Source organism: Rattus norvegicus, chromosome 20 (assembly GCF_036323735.1).
Source record: "Rattus norvegicus strain BN/NHsdMcwi chromosome 20, GRCr8, whole genome shotgun sequence".
Classification (NCBI taxonomy): Eukaryota; Metazoa; Chordata; class Mammalia; order Rodentia; family Muridae; genus Rattus; species Rattus norvegicus.
The window spans coordinates 3,512,064-3,527,606 of record NC_086038.1 but is presented as its reverse complement, the minus strand read 5'-3'; the positions used below and the strand labels follow the sequence as shown (position 1 = coordinate 3,527,606).

General features: G+C 50.6%; 1 protein-coding gene and 1 pseudogene across 7 annotated transcripts; both read left to right on the top strand.

Annotated features, from left to right (window-relative positions):
* Positions 1–2,388: 2,388 nt before the first annotated feature.
* RT1-CE3 (RT1 class I, locus CE3) lies at positions 2,389–6,284 on the top strand. 7 transcript variants are annotated; one of them, XM_039098965.2, is made up of 8 exons: positions 2,389–2,521; positions 2,725–2,994; positions 3,165–3,440; positions 4,690–4,965; positions 5,093–5,218; positions 5,396–5,428; positions 5,602–5,661; positions 5,794–6,284. In XM_039098965.2, exons 1-8 carry the CDS (start codon positions 2,449–2,451, stop codon positions 5,796–5,798), a joined length of 1,119 nt encoding a protein of 372 aa, XP_038954893.1. In that variant the 5' UTR covers positions 2,389–2,448; the 3' UTR covers positions 5,799–6,284. The 7 variants fall into 7 exon arrangements, 5 of the variants coding, with proteins under 5 accessions (XP_038954893.1, XP_038954892.1, XP_063135490.1 ...); NM_001008841.2 differs by having other exon boundaries at positions 2,449–2,521; positions 5,396–5,434; positions 5,618–5,661; positions 5,794–5,856; XM_039098964.2 differs by having other exon boundaries at positions 5,602–6,284.
* LOC224733l-3 (LOC224733l-3 pseudogene) lies at positions 14,652–14,957 on the top strand (annotated as a pseudogene).

The following is a 15,543-nucleotide window of genomic DNA, read 5'->3' as shown; positions in this document are numbered from 1 at the left end:
CAGAGCAACTATCCAGACAATTGCTGATGCAGATTGCTGTCCTCAACAGCACTAGGCTGGACCCCATCACAATTGAAGACTTTACCTCATGGATTACCAATGCTTTCTCCTTTTTTAAGGAGTGGGCGGGCATGTTTGCCTGGGGAGCTATTGTCCTCCTGGGATGCGGAGTATGTCTCTGGCTTATTGGCCGTTTAAAAAGAGAACATGCCAGACACAAAGCGGTTGTTTACCAGGCTATGACCGCCATTGACAATGGTGCTTTTCCCAATGTATGGCTGGCCTCTTTGAAAGATTAAGAGTTCGCCCTAGATCATTTTTGTCACAGTCATGTGGGGTCATTGTATCCAGGGACGGGCAACTTTCCTCGAGCTCGGACCAACCTAAGACACGGGGCCCGGTGGCGATAGGGTGACCCAACGACGGGTAAGGCCGAGTCATCGTCAGGAACGACCTAAGACAGGAGCAATGACAAGATTGACGTGACACCCAGATCTAGACCAGTCATTTTATTAAACAAAAAAGGGGGAGATGTAGGGAGCGGTGCGACAGCTGTATGATAATGAGGTGAATCTGGCGCCCTCCTAACAACAGTACTGAGCATGCGTGGAGTTTTGCACCTGACGTCAGTTTGGCTGGGGCGGTACTATGCTAAATGGGAGTTCATGCCTCGCCAATCTCTGGAGGACAAGTAGCTGGGATGGCAGTGGGGTGACTCGTGCCCCACCAATCCCTGAAAGAAGATTAGCATACTGTTGTGTATATAAGCCGAGCGGCTTTGCCGCTCGGCGCGGTAACACTTAAAGCTGTAACACTTGGAGCTGTAACACTTGGAGCTGTAACACTTAGGGCTGGCTGCCGCCGCCTCCCTGTATCAACAAAGAAGGTCTCCTGCAGTAAAGGCTGTTGAGAAGAATCCAACCGTGTTGCGTCTTCCTTGCCGGACGAGGTGGGCGCGACAGTTTCTTTCTGCATCCTTAGGTCAGTCAGGATGGAACCTAAGAGCTTCAAGTTCCCATGGAAAACACAGCACCTACTAAGAGTGGTTCACTGAAAGAGGAGCCGCAGAATCCTGGAGAGGCTGCTGGGCTGCTGTGGAGACCTGCATGGGGAGGTGACTGGAGTTCACACCTGTGCTCACCCACATTTGTTGCTCTGTGTGATGGGTGACTCTCTTCAGGAGCCCCCACCCATCTCTCCTCTTCTTTCCACTTCAGTTCTGTGACTGCTATTTAGAGAGATCCACAGAATGAAGAAACGTGTAAATTTAATCTTTCCCCACACTACTGACCAGGGATGAAACCTCACATCACCAGCGTGTGCTCTCTGGCCTGAGAATCATCTTTCCTCCAATGTCCACACTGCTCACCTGAGGAACTCTGGGGCCCCAACTCAGTTATCAGATCCAGTGTCCCACACAACTGTGACATTCATGTCCCTCACCCCCTCAGCTCATAAGTGTGAGTGAAGGTCAGAGAGGGAGTGAGAGGTCACAGATTGATAACTTCTCCCACACTCTCTCATTATTCTGTGGTATAGTTAATTACAGGTCCCCTCCTACCGTGATTTAGTCACTAAAGCAGCTGCACAGGGGAAGTGTGGACACAGGGAAGTGCAGTGTAGCACAGGTCTCTGTGCTGTCTGTGGTCTCCACAGGGGTCTCTTCCCTGTGGACAACGGGGTCTCCTGTGCTGGGACAACTACCCGGGTCCACATGGACAATCTCGGGACTCAGAATGAAGATCCTTGTAAAACTCACCCACCTGGAGCCACAGATGCATCTTCTGGGAATTAACACAAGGAGTCTGGGTCTAAACCCGAGGTTGAGAAGACAGATCCTGAGGGAAGAGGCAAAGTCTCCTCTTTACAGATCAGAGTCCTGCACTCAGGCTTGGCAGTGTGAGCTGCCCAAGCAGGTGAACAGAGCCAGGTCTCTGTGGGGTCTGGGTGGGGCTTGCAGGCCTGAGCCTTCTCTTAAAGGAGAAGCATCTCTCACTGCACCTTTAACTGCTTGTGTTGTGATTGTATTCCGGGAAGTGGCTTTTCTTCTAGAAGACTCCAGGGTCTGACTTTTGAAGAGAAGAAGAAAGAAGAGGGTGGAGGAGAGGACACAGAGAGTCTGTCCTGCGGGACTCTCCTGCTGTCCAGACAACTTCTGGGTCAGAACTGGGAGACACCATGACAAACAGCACTCTGTCCAGGAGCACCGGGTTCAGGTTCAGGCAAAGTCTTAGTCCCAAGGCCTTGAGGTCAGGGGCCTGGCTGGGGATTCCTCATCTCCCCAGTTTCACTTCTGCTCCTAACCTGTCTCTGCCCGGATACTGATGACACTCTGGAAATTCTCACTCCATTGGGTGCCATGAACCCTGTGAAACGATCAGCGTCGCCCCAGACACTGGTTATAAAGTCCACGCAGCCCGCGGGACTCAGCCTCGTCCGGGATCTCAGATGGAGGTGATGGCACCGCGGGCGCTGCTCCTGCTGCTGGCGGCCGCCCTGGCCCTGGCCCAGACCGGCATAGGTGAGTGCAGGGTCGGGAGGGAAATGGCCTCTGCAGATAGGGACGGGGGCGGCACCGGGGATGCTGGGTCCCAGCGTCGCACGCCAGACCCTTGGCCCCTTCTCCACCCGTGTCCCGAGCCCCGCGCCCTGCTTCCCTCACAGCCCGAGCACCCGCCTGGGGTCCCGGGAGGAGGTCGGGGTCTCACCGCGCGCCGCCCCTAGGCTCACACTCGCTGCGGTATTTCGAAACCGCCTTGTCCCGGCCCGGCTTCGGGGAGTCCCGGTTCATTATCGTCGGCTACGTGGACGACACGCAGTTCATGCGCTTCGACAGCGACGCGGAGAATCCGAGGATGGAGCCGCGGGCGCGGTGGATGGAGCGGGAGGGGCCGGGGTATTGGGAGCAGAACACACGGATGGCGAAGAGACAAGAGCAATGGTACCGAGTGAACCTGAGGACCGCGCTCCGCTACTACAACCAGAGCGAGGGCGGTGAGTGACCCCTGGTCGGAGGTCAGGACCCCTCCTCTTCGCTACACGGAAGGAGACGTCCCGGGTCCCAAGTCCAAGGTTCAGGAGCAGAACCGACCCGGGCCGGTTTCCTTTCAGTTTTGAGGAGTCCTCGGGTGGGCCGGGCCGGGCTGACAGCCGGGTGCCTGCAGGCTCGCACACCTTCCAGAGGATGTACGGCTGTGACGTGGGGTCGGACGGAAGCCTCCTCCGCGGATATAATCAGTTCGCCTACGACAGCCTCGATTACATCGCCCTGAACGAAGACCTGAAGACCTGGACAGCGGCGGACACAACAGGACGGATGACACAGAGCAAGTGGGTTCAGGCTGGTGTTGCAGACTATTACAGAGCCTACCTGGAGGGCGAGTGCGTGGAGTGGCTCCGCAGATACCTGGAACTCGGGAAGGAGACGCTGATGCGCTCAGGTGCGGAGTCGGGGGCTTCTCCTCCTCTGACCTCAGGCTGGGGCTCAGTACTGGGGAAGAAGAAACCCTCAGCTGGGTGATGCCCCTGTCTCAGAGGGGAGACAGTGTCCCTGGGTCTCCTGATCCCTCATCAAGGTGACTCCACTGCCTCTCCCAGGGCCCAGGCTTCTCCCTGAAGAGTTCTGAGTCCCTCTCAGAAGGGAAGGAGAGAATTTCCCCACTTAATAGCAGGGACTCCCTGCTGTCAGCCATGGCCTCTCCCAGGCCAGGTTCTCTGCCCAGGCCCACTCTCTGAGGACACTGACTCCTGTCCTGCTGAGTGTGTCAGCCCTTACACCTCAGGACCAGAAGTCTCCTTTACCTCATAGGAGACATGGACTCCTGGTTCCCCCAGTTTCTAGAACTTTCCAAAGAATACATTCTCACAGATCCCTCCCTGATGTGAGGTTTGCCTCTCTTCCACACCCCATTTCTCTCTATTCCTACAGAGGAGAATGGTTCCATGAGCCCTTATGGGGTACCCTGGAGGAATATATTCCCCCCCGGAAGAATATAAATTGTGGGATTTCTCTTTTTTTCTCTCTCTCTCTTTTTCTTATTTTTTAAAAAAGATTTATTCATTTATTATATATAAGTACACTGTAGCTGTCTTCAGACACACCAGAAGAGGGCATCAGATCTCATTACAGATGGTTGTGAGCCACCATATGGTTGCTGTTAATTGGACTCAGGACCTCTGGAAGAGCAGTCAGTTTTCTTAACCACTGAGCCATCTCTCCAACCTACCAAAGTGTTTCTTGTACTCCACCCATGTCTATTTTTAATAGGTAGGCTATTTTTTCTTAATTTTTTTAATTTTCTTCTTTTTCTTATGTTTTACTTTCTTTTTTCTTTCCTTTTTTGAAGGCATTATTTTGCTCCTAGGCAGTGTTTGTCTGCAAACACATATTAAATTAATTATTTTCCATTCTCTCTTCCGTTCTATGACTACCCATCTCATGCTATAGAACATCACATGAGGACGGCCATGTTGACCCACTGGCTCATGTGGATTCCCTCTTAGCTTCTGAGTCTCTCAGGAAAGTGTGCAGTTCTGTGTTGAGGGGACCAGCTCTCCCTGCAGGTACTAGTGAGATGACAGTTGAAATGTCAGACACACACAGTTCAGTGTCGTCATTGACTTAACTGTGTCTTGTGTAGATTTCAGTTTGTCTTGCTAACTGTGTGATTTCTTAAATCTTCCACACAGATCCCCCAAAGGCACATGTGACCCTTCACCCCAGACCTGAAGGTGATGTCACCCTGAGGTGCTGGGCCCTGGGCTTCTACCCTGCTGACATCACCCTGACCTGGCAGTTGAATGGGGAGGACCTGACCCAGGACATGGAGCTTGTGGAGACCAGGCCTGCAGGGGATGGAACCTTCCAGAAGTGGGCATCTGTAGTGGTGCCTCCTGGGAAGGAGCAGAATTACACATGCCTTGTGGAACATGAGGGGCTGCCTGAGCCCCTCACCTTGAGATGGGGTAAGGAGGATGTGGGTGCAGAGCTGGGGCCAGGAAAAGCTGGAGCCTTCTGTAGACCCTGAGCTGGTCAGGGCTGAGAACTGGGGTCATGACACCCACCTTCATTTCTTGAACCTGTCCTTCCCAGCGCCTTCTCTATCCACTGACTCCAACATGGAAACCACTGTCATTTATGTCGTCCTTGGAGCCATCTCTGCTCTGGCCATTATTGGAGCTCTGGTGCCTGTTGTGAGGAGGAGGAAGAGAAACACAGGTAGGAAAGGGCAGGGTCTGTTTCCCCTCAGCTTCCTTTAGAAGAGTGCTCTGCTCATTAATGGGAAACATGGCCACACCCTGCATTGCTACTGTCTCCAACTGGGTCCTCTGTGAGTTCTGGAAATTTCTTCCTGTTAAGACATTCCGTGAAATCTTACACATTTCCTTCTCACAGGTGGAAAAGGAGGAGTCTACGCCCCTGCTCCAGGTTAGTGTGGGGGCAGGAGTGTCCCTGAGGTTATTGGAGTGAAGCTGGAGATGTGGGGAGCTCTGGGAATCCATAGTAGCTCCTCCAGAGAAATCTTCTAGGGGTGTCAGTTGTACCGTGATATGAATACATACATACACATATACACATACATATGTTTTGTTTTACCCTAGGTAGTACCCTGGGCAGTGACAGCTCCCAGAGCTCTGATGTGTCTCTCCCAGATTGTAAAGGTAACTCTGGGTCTGACTTGGGAGTGGCAATGTGGACATGATTGGGTTTCAGGGACTCCCAGAATCCCCTGTGAGTGGAGGGTTGTTGGGCTGTTGTCTTCACAGTGATGGTTTGTGACTCTCGTTCTCTAGCATGAAGACAGCTGCCTGGAGTGGACTGAGTGACAGACGATGTGTTCAGGTCTCTCCTTTGTCATCCAGAGCCCTCAGTTCTCTTTAGACACCAGTGTCTGAAGTTCCCTGTGATTCTATGGCTTCAGTGTGAAGAACTGTGGAGCCCAGCCTGCCCTGCACTTCAGGACCCTGCCCTGCACTGCCTGTGTTCCCTTCCCCAGCCAAACTTCATGGTCCAGCCTGGGAGAGAGAGAGAGAGAGAGAGAGAGAGAGAGAGAGAGAGAGAGAGAGAGAGATCTGTATCTTGGGAGCTCCATGGTGCCCTGAGCTGCAGCTCCTCACTTCCACACTGAGAATAAGACTCTGAGTGTGAACTTGATTGTTCACATCCTTGACCCAAGTGTAGATGGCTTTTCAATTACTGGATGGAATACTTAGACGTTTTTTGTTCTGGAGTCTTGTTTTATTTTGTTGATAAAAATAATTGGCAGATGGAGAAGCTTCCAGAATCTGTGTCACTAAGCTGTGTGTGTCTGGTGGGACAGGGTGAGGCTGTTGGGAGCTGAGTGTGGACAGGGCTCTGCCCAGGTGTGCTCAGTCAGTTCTTGTCTTTGATGGGCTCAGGCCTCAGCTCTGTCACCTCCAGGCTGTGCCCTAGCCATCACTGTGAAGACATGGGGAGAGTCTGTGATCACAGGACACAGGGAAGGCCAGAGCCTTGTCCTGTCCCCAGGATTATGAGCCCCCAGGGCTGAAGATCAGAGACTCAAGTGGGGTCCTCTAAACTGCAGGGTGCTCAAGATAAGTCACTACGTTTCCTCCCACCCACTTGATTTAGCTGCTAATGATGGGGTCGGGAAGCTGCCCTGGGCTCTCCCTGTGACCATGCTGCTCTGGTGATTTCTGCTTCTCCTCTCCAGTGTCAGGGAACTGAGGTATCGGATGTGCCTTTTTGTTGAGCTCTCAGGAACACATCCTCGGCTGAGATAACTGGATTAGACTTTTCATAACCTCTTTTTAATAATGGAATTCTTAAATGCATAACCTCCCTTCTAGTCCACCACCCATGGGAAGATGTGGAAAAGAAGTTTTATGTGGATACTGGAGAGGTGGGCCTGTTTAGAGATGGTTCTCTGGGGCAAATTAATCTGCAGCTCAGTTTACAAGAATCAGCAGTGGCTGGTCAGTTCAGAAGAAGCTGGGAGGCTGAGCTGTTGGTTGTATAGAAGTTTCTGGGGGCAACTCCAATCTCTAATTGACAGTCCAGGTCAGTAGCGTCAGGATTGCAAACAGGAATCATCAGCGGTGGGACAAGCCAGCAGAAACTGCCAGGCCTCCACCAAATCAGCATGAGTAGGCAGGACTGAGCAGGACCAGCAGGGAAGCCAGGAGAAGTTCTCTGCCGTGACTCCTATCACGTGTCCTGCCACATATCTGCCTTATCATGACATCCTTTCACCTGTGTTTGCTTCAGCAAAACATCATCTGAATCAACTGACTTTCCAAAGAAACCAGAAGTTTCCATTTGGGCTGGAGAGATGGGTCAATGGTTAGAGCACTGACTGCTCTTCCAGAGGTCCTGCGTTCAATTCCCAGCAACCACATGGTGGCTCACAACCATCTGTAATGGGATCTGATTCCATCTTCTGGTGTTTCTGATATTCTGTATAATAAATAAATCAAAAAAATTATTAAAAAAAAAAAGAAGTTTCCACTTAGTGAACAGCGATGCTTCTCTCTCCTGTAACCTGGGCACCGCCCCCTGAAACTTTTGTACTCCTAGACTCTCTTATCGTTCAGCAACTTGTGTTCTGGAGTTCACTCCCTTAAGTCTCTTAATATTCATGCCCAGCTCAGTGGACCTGGGTCTTGCAGCTCCAACTTGGACCTGCAGGATGCGGTTTTCCCCATAGTCTGTCTTAAAATCTTGTTCGCAGGCCTGTGGCTGCTCTGCCTTTGGGTGGCTCCATATTGCAGGAGACCAAGTCCCCCTCAGAGTCCTGTGACCATCTAAATCATCTCATATTCAGAGCACTGAAGACACGGGAGGCAGAAGCTGAGGTAAAAACCTGACAGCTCAGCAAGGAAACTTTATTTTCTTAACTATGTACGAAATATCTATTTAACAAGCCTGATGCTACAACTAAACTCCAGCTCTTCAGAAATCTCTTTCTGTCTGTCATTCTTCTGAGCTGCTCTACCCTTCTCTTGGCCTCCTCCAAAGGCAAGTGGGCTCCTGAGCTCTCTTTCCTAGATTCCCTGTGTCCTACCTGATGCTTCTCTGAGGTTCCTGCAAACCCAAAGAGGAAATCTCCATCACTTACCTGGTCCTTCCATAGAGGCTTTTCCAAGCTGAGAGAGAGAGGTGGGGGAGGGAGGGAGGGAGAGAGAGAGAGAGAGAGAGAGAGAGAGAGAGAGAGAGAACTCTGTCAACGGTGCGATTGTCCCTGGCATCGGGCCCATGGGTTAGAGTGGGACGTCCTTCCCAGATTAGCTGACTTTTGCTGAGGTGCCATTTCTGTGGTGGCTGCTGGGTAAGGGGAGGTGTCACCACCGTGGACAGCTCTCACAGTGTAAGGATGCAGGCTGAAAGCTGGAAAGAAGGTATGGCCACCAGGGACAGCTCCTGCGATGGCTGCAGGCTGAGGAGACATCATGCAGCTGCCATGTTAACAGGATTTCCTCCATTTTGGACAGCTCCTGTGGGACATTTTACTGAGGTTGCCCGTAAGCTGGAACTGGAAGGAAGGGCCTGCTGCCACTTTGACGGATTTAGTGTTAGGGACTACAATAAGCCAGGACAAACCCTTCCTCCCTGAACTGTGTCTTGTCAGATATTAAGCCACAGTGATGGAAAATGGAACTATATTGGTTCCTTTCCTGTTGCTGAGATAAAAACACCATATCTGGGGTTGGGGATTTGGCTCAGTGGTAGAGCGCTTGCCTAGCAAGCGCTAGGCCCTGGGTTCGGTCCCCAGCCCCAGAAAAAAAAAAACTCAGTAAAAAAAAAAAAAACCACCATGTCCAAGGAAAGTTGTAGAAGGTTCATCTGGGGATTAGGGTCCCACAGAGTTAAGAATCCCTCAACATCATGAGGGCAAGCACCAGGCGTGGGAGCAGGACTGTGTGAGAGCTCACATCTCAACCGCTGCCCCAGTGACATCCTTCCTCCAGCACGGCCCCTCCTCCTAAGCTTCCCCAAACAGCACCAACTGGGAACCAAGTATTCAAAGGACAAAGAACACAGGGGTCGTCTTATCCGAAGGACCACAGTAACTTATACAGGCAGTGACACCCAAGCTCTCAGTGCAAATATGGGGTCTTCCGGGTGTGGTGCCAGGGAAATGTTAGAGATCCCCAAATCCCGACAGCTGATCTGAGGTAATCACATAGGGCTTTTTCCTTTGAACCAGCTCAGGCCAGTGCACTGAATCATGCAGGACAGTTTTGGTGATGAGGAGCCCCAAATATCTATTGGGGCTCACTGTATCCCCAATAAGTAAGCAGTAAGTGTGGGGGGAGTGTGCAAGCATCTAATTAGGAAGTTACTACGGCCTTTGACATCATTGGCTGGTGCTGGGAGTCATAAACTTAACTTCTGCTTCCCTCTGCATTGGTGGTGGTTGGACAGGGGATGGGCTTGTAACCGGGGATGCAGGTTTGTCGGGGGTGTAACCTGGAGACACAGGTCCTGATGGGGGTTGCCTAGGGACTGGAGCTGGGCTCCAGTTTTGTTGGGAGGTAACTTGGAAACTAACGCTAGGCACCAGCCTGTTAGTTTGCCTGAGTTCAAGTTCTCTAAAATGGAGTCTGGATTGAGGCTTTGGCCTCTCCCAGCCATAGCTGGCTGACGCTGCCACAGGTGGGGCCTGGGCCGGAAGGCTTGGTTCTCCAGAGTCACCCAAGGCAATGCTGGTACCTATCTGGCCAGTAAATGCTTTTTCTAATGTCATGGTGGGCATCTCTTGTATGTGCCAAGCCCAGGAAGGAAGGAACTTTCCAATGGTCTGCAAGGGGACCATCGAGGGGGCTCAGAGTGTAAAGGTGCTTGGCACCAAGCTCTGCTCCCTGATTTTGATCCAGGGAAGCCACATGGTGAATGGAGAGACCTGAGTCCCCTAAGTTATCTCCTGAGCCTCATGTGGGCGTCATGACGCGCACAGCCCTACACACAACTATTAAATCAGTACAATAAAAGGAACCATGATGGTTTCATGTAGGTTGATGTCCTGATGCAGGTGAAGGCAGACACAAGATCAAATGAGGCCTGTCATTGGGCGAGAAGAAAGGGAGTCGGGAACAGGTTTTAGGAGAGTGGGGAGCAGAAAGGGAGAAGCAACATGGAGGCAGACATAAATGATCCTCACTACGCATCTCTATGTAGACACAGGTTGTTATGAATATTTCTTTAGGGATGGATTTCTATAGGCAAATTTATCTTGCCTACATGGGCGGTTTGTATCCTTATCAATTGGATGTGAGTTAACTGTGTGGATGCATTGCACACTGAGTATTTAACACATAAACCTGGGTGTTGGGTTGCAGTCTGTTGAGTCGTGATCTCACTGGGTTGTTGGGAGAGTGAGCAGAGTCCCTGACAGGAAGCTGTGCTAGGCTATGGAATGCTTGGGGTAGCGTGGCGTGGGGCCGCCCTAGCACGGACCGAGGAATGGGATGTGTGTGTCAGGCGTGGTAACAACCCGCCAAGGGGACAGTGTGTGAAAGCGGCTGACAGAGGAACAGCTAGAGCTCGCGAATCTGCATGGAGTGGGAACTTGCTGGCACCAGTTGTCAGCTCTATTAATTATACCACAACTGTTTCCTGTTAAAGGACACAGAAACACACGTGTATAAGTTGTGTCCTATTTGCCTCCACACTTTCCAGTGGGGAATTTTCCTGTGTCCAAAACCCACGTTGTGATGAGAAGGTGACAGAAGGGTTAAAGGGCAACCTGTGCAAGGACAAACACGGGCATTTTCAACTATTTTATGTGCTATGTGTTTACACTATTGCTGTGTGTGTGTGTGTGTGTGTGTGTGTGTGTGCGTGGTGTGTGAATCAGGGCAATCCCCAGTGGTGGTGTGTGTTGAGGGGTGGAGGGAGTCAGAAGACAGCCTTGGGGAGCCAGTTCTCTCTTTCCATGTGGGTTCTGGGGGACTGAACTCAGGTGGTCGGACTTGGTGGCAAGCCCTGCCACATGGGTCACCTCACCATCCCGGCCTGGGTGCCCCTGCTCTGTTTTTGGAGGTGTTGAGGAATTGAACCTGGGACCTGCGGTGTACAAGGGGGGCACTCTAGTCCCTGAACCACATTCCCAATGTTTGAAACACAGTCAGCAGACAAGGGTTTTCTGTTATTTCAAAGGCCTTGTACTAAAACTTTGGGCTAAAGATGGAATTGGAGCCTACCTATTAACAACAGACATGGATGGAGTACAAGAAACACTTTGGTGGGCTGGAGAGATGGCTCAGTGGTTAAGAGCACTGACTGCTCTTCCAGAGGTCCTGAGTTCAATTCCCAGCAACCACATGGTGGCTCACAACCATCTGTAATGCTATCTGATGCCCTCTTCTGTGTGTCTGAAGACAGCTACAGTGTACTCATACAGAATAAATAAATAAATCTTTAAAAAAGAAAAAAGAAAGAAAGAACACTTTGTCAGCACAGCCAACTGATCTGAGGACCTAATCTAGGAGAACCAGGCCTGAAGTGGAAATTTCTGGTTTCTTTGGAGACTCGGTTGTGTCCTTTGATGTTTTTCCTGGAAACTGTCTCATGAGGGGATGTTTTTGCTGAAGCAGACACGTGGTGTTTTTCTGGAAGCTGCCTGGAAGAGGGGCATGGGGTGTCTTGTTAGAGCTTGAGAGATGTCCTCTAGAGAACTCATGGTGTTGGGAAAGGGTCTAGATATAACTCAACAGACCACGGACGACACTGTGTGGCTTGGGTTCCCCTTGCCACTCTTTGTGGGTCTTCGTTGGGATTTGCTGAAGCCGCTCTTCCCTGACGACGCTGATGCCTTCTTCCCTGATCATTTGTCATGACTTTGTAGAGAGAAACAAACCAAAGTACTTCTGGTGGTGTCCCGGCAGCTTCTTCCTGCTTCTGCAGACTCAGGACTATGGGTAGAACCTCAAAGTTACTTCTGGATTGAACTGCCAATGCTGACCCGTGTGAGCTCAGTGCTGCTATCCTGATGACGCAGATTGGATTCACCCCCAAGAACTATTTCAGGACAGGTGCCCATCTTCCTTTGCCCTGTTACCCTTTCCTCTCTTCTACCTCTGGTGGGTGGTGGGCTAGAGGAGAGGTTAAGACATTTAAGTAAGCTTATTAAAGTAGGTTTTGAAAAATCTAAGCCCACACAGGGCATCTGGAAGGATCCTTGTGTGAGTTATGTTACCAATCCTTGCTTGGTGCTGGAGGACATCAGACTGAACACTGTGGGGACAGATTGGGAAACTCCTTCTCTTGGACTCTGTGACCCTGAGGAACCCAGGGCTTCTCCTGTACAGACCGTCTCTGCAGGGGAGTTGGGTGGCTCAGGCCTGAGTGCGGCCCTGTGCTGCAGAGAAAAGTATCACAGAGCCAAGGCATAAAAATATGCTGAGTAAATTATGGAGCTGGAGAGGTTGTTCAGAGGTGAAGAATGCTTCTTTCTGATCCACAGGACCTGGGTTCAGTTCCCAGCTCTCACCGACTTGTAACTCCAGCCTCAGAGGGGATAGAGCGCCCTCTGCTGGCCGCCTGGGGTGCTCCATGCACGTGGCATAACAGACACATATGGAGGCAAAATACCCTTATAGAAATATATTTTTTAAAAGAACGAAAAAGAAAAGGAGAGAAATACAATTTCGTTAAAGAAAGAGGTCCTTGAACAATATTGGGGGACATTACCGCATGGAGGAACACCTACCAACCCTACTGCAGGGCTCTATGGTCCCCTGCACCAGATTTATACACTGGTCTTGGAGATTCAGCAATGGAAGGCAAAAATCGACACGACTCCCCCTACAGAGTGGCCCCTGATGTTACTGGTCTATGCAGCCTGTGTGTTCGCCCAATTATGCTGTTTGTGTTGTTATGTCTTGTAACTCAGGGTGAAGTTGAATTCTCTTTTTAAGATTTATTATGTACACGTTTTGTCTGCACACATGCCTGCCCGCCACAAGAGGGCGCCAGATTTCTGAGCATTCAACTCAGGACCTGTGGAAAAGCAATTAGTGCTCTCAACCTCTGAGTCATCTCTCCTGTCCAGAACTTGAATTCTGGATCCTCCTGCCTCACCTCAGCATGCCAAGTGTCAGGTGTGTGTGTGTGGTGTGTGTGTGTGGTGTGTGTGTGTGTGTGTGTTCAGGGGAGGAGCCAGAGGTGCAATCTGTGTTTCAGCCCGAAGATCCTAAGGACCCGTGAAAACCGCAAAACAGAGGATTTGGAGCTGAAGGGGAAATTCCTGGCTGCTTCAGTATGAAGAGCCTTCCCCAGCTTTCAAAGCTCACAGCCACTTAGGTGATGCAGACCTGGACAGGCCCCTACTCGTGTGTTCTGCTGCCGCCTGGCGGCTATGAGCGGTATCGCAGCTCCCAAGGGTCCTGGGGATGGACTGGACTGTGCCAAAAGTCCCTCCAGACTGCAGGAACTGCTTGCTGGTCTGTGGCTTCCAATGTCCCCGAAGCTGTCTGGGTCACACTGAACAAGGGTCACACTAAGGAACCGGATATCCCCTGCACAGTCCCCGCATCGGAGCGTTAGTTTCTCTTTCTTTTGTTGTCGCTGTCACCTGGGATTTGAGCTCCCCACCTTGTGACCCTGTCCTCACTGAGCTGGACACCTGCTGAGTTTGATGGGACCCAGCCCAAGAAAGGGTTCCAGGTTTCTTTAGGATTAAATGCCACAAAGGAACCAGATGTTATGAGCGTAATTCTTATATTTTTAATATTAATGGTTAATTAAAATTCTTAATTGTAAAATTAACTTCTCTTAATCAAATAAATAAATATATACAAGTAGTTCTTAATGAAGAATTTATAATTGTTAACTCTTTCTAATTATGTTTTTATCCTTGTTCTCACTGTATATAGCTGATGATGTCAGAAAAAGTTTTGCCTTTTATAGGACTAACGGGGGCAATGTTGATGTAATGTTATTGCGTCCTGCGTGAGGAATCCTCTCTGTCCTACCCTGCCTACCTAAAGCACCTTCTGAAAATGAGATACAAAGCCTATGTCCCATAGCCAAGGAGAGCTGAGGGCAGGATTCTGGTCAGAGTGAGGAACTCTGGGAAGAGAGAAGCATGGGGGAGTCACCACCCAGACTCAGAGGGGTCGGGATGTGTGAATCTGAGGAGAGGTGAGCAGCCACATGGCAGAACTTAGGATGGTGTGAATGGGATAACTGAGTTAGGAGAAGCTGGGACAGGCCCAGCATGAAGCCTAGGCCTTCATAAATAAATGTAAGTCTGCTGTCATTATGCAGAGCAAGGACAGGCAGGCAGGATTGTCCCACAGAAGCAGCAGGAGCTGGAGCAGGAGCAAGAGCAAGAGACAAAGAGCAAGTGATTCCTTCCACGTCTTCACTGAGGCCTCCAGCAGAAGGTGTGGCCAGATTAGAAACGGGGAGGGACTCCACTCAAATACTCAGGATTACAGGTGTCTCTTCCTCCATCAAAGGAAAGGATCAGAAACTGATCTTCCCACTTCACCTTAAGCAAAACCGCCTCACAGATGTTGCCCTCCATTTTGGGGTTTTAGTTAACCCCCCATGTAGCTGACATCAAACAATCAACATCATAGTCCAGGTCAGAGTTCTGCACCTACTCTGGGGCTTTGCAGCTCCTCTGAGCACTCAGGGCTCTGCCTCCTGCCTCCCCTCTTACAGGGCGTTTTCTTCCCACGGCTGGAAAAGCATGTAAAGTTCTTCTGGATGTAAGTGTGATGAGAGCAGGGCAGCGTGAGACCTGAGACCCTGGAGAAGCACAGACAGCAGGGAAGTCCTGGGGCAGCTCAGCCAGCCTGGGTCCCCTTTACCCTCAGCTCCGTGGGCTCAGACTCCGTCCTCTCTGTTTCTTCCACCAGGTGGCGCTATTGGCCAAGAATGGGACGCTTCTCTACCATCTTCAACAGGTGAGACCTGGAGGGTCAGCAGTGGGAGGGAACATGGGGAAAGGGGACACCTTTCTCTGAGGAACATTCTGGGTGTTTGGATGTTCTGGTCTCTTATAAATTAGTATCCAACCATCTGAGTGGAATTTATCCTGTTCATGGGGAATCAAAACTGACATCTGCTCAATTACAAAGATCAGCACACACTGTGTCTTCATCCTGGGATGAGGCCGTGTTCCTCTGTGCACAGCAGGTCCATACAGTGAAAGATTTTCTGTATATTTAATTTTATGCTGTTCTATAAATTGTCATTTCAATACACTCTATTTCAACTATCTCAGACTTCCTGTTACAGAGCTCTCTTCATTGGCTGGTGGTCCACTGTTGTCTGAACAGCACTGTGCCCTCCGCCCCTGGCCTCACACTCTCGATGTGTAGAGGAAAGACAGGCAGGATGATTAAAATCATTTTTTTTATATTTTATTTTCATGACCTGTCCTCTTTGTGCATATAAACATGTAGGTGCACAGCCACTGATCCCTTGGAACTGAAGTCACAGACGGTGGAAGCCACCGTGTGCTGAGGGAACTGAACCTGGATCCTCTGCACCAGCAACAAGTGCTCCTGGCTGCTGAGCCCTCTCCCCAGCCACCATTGGAATGTTTG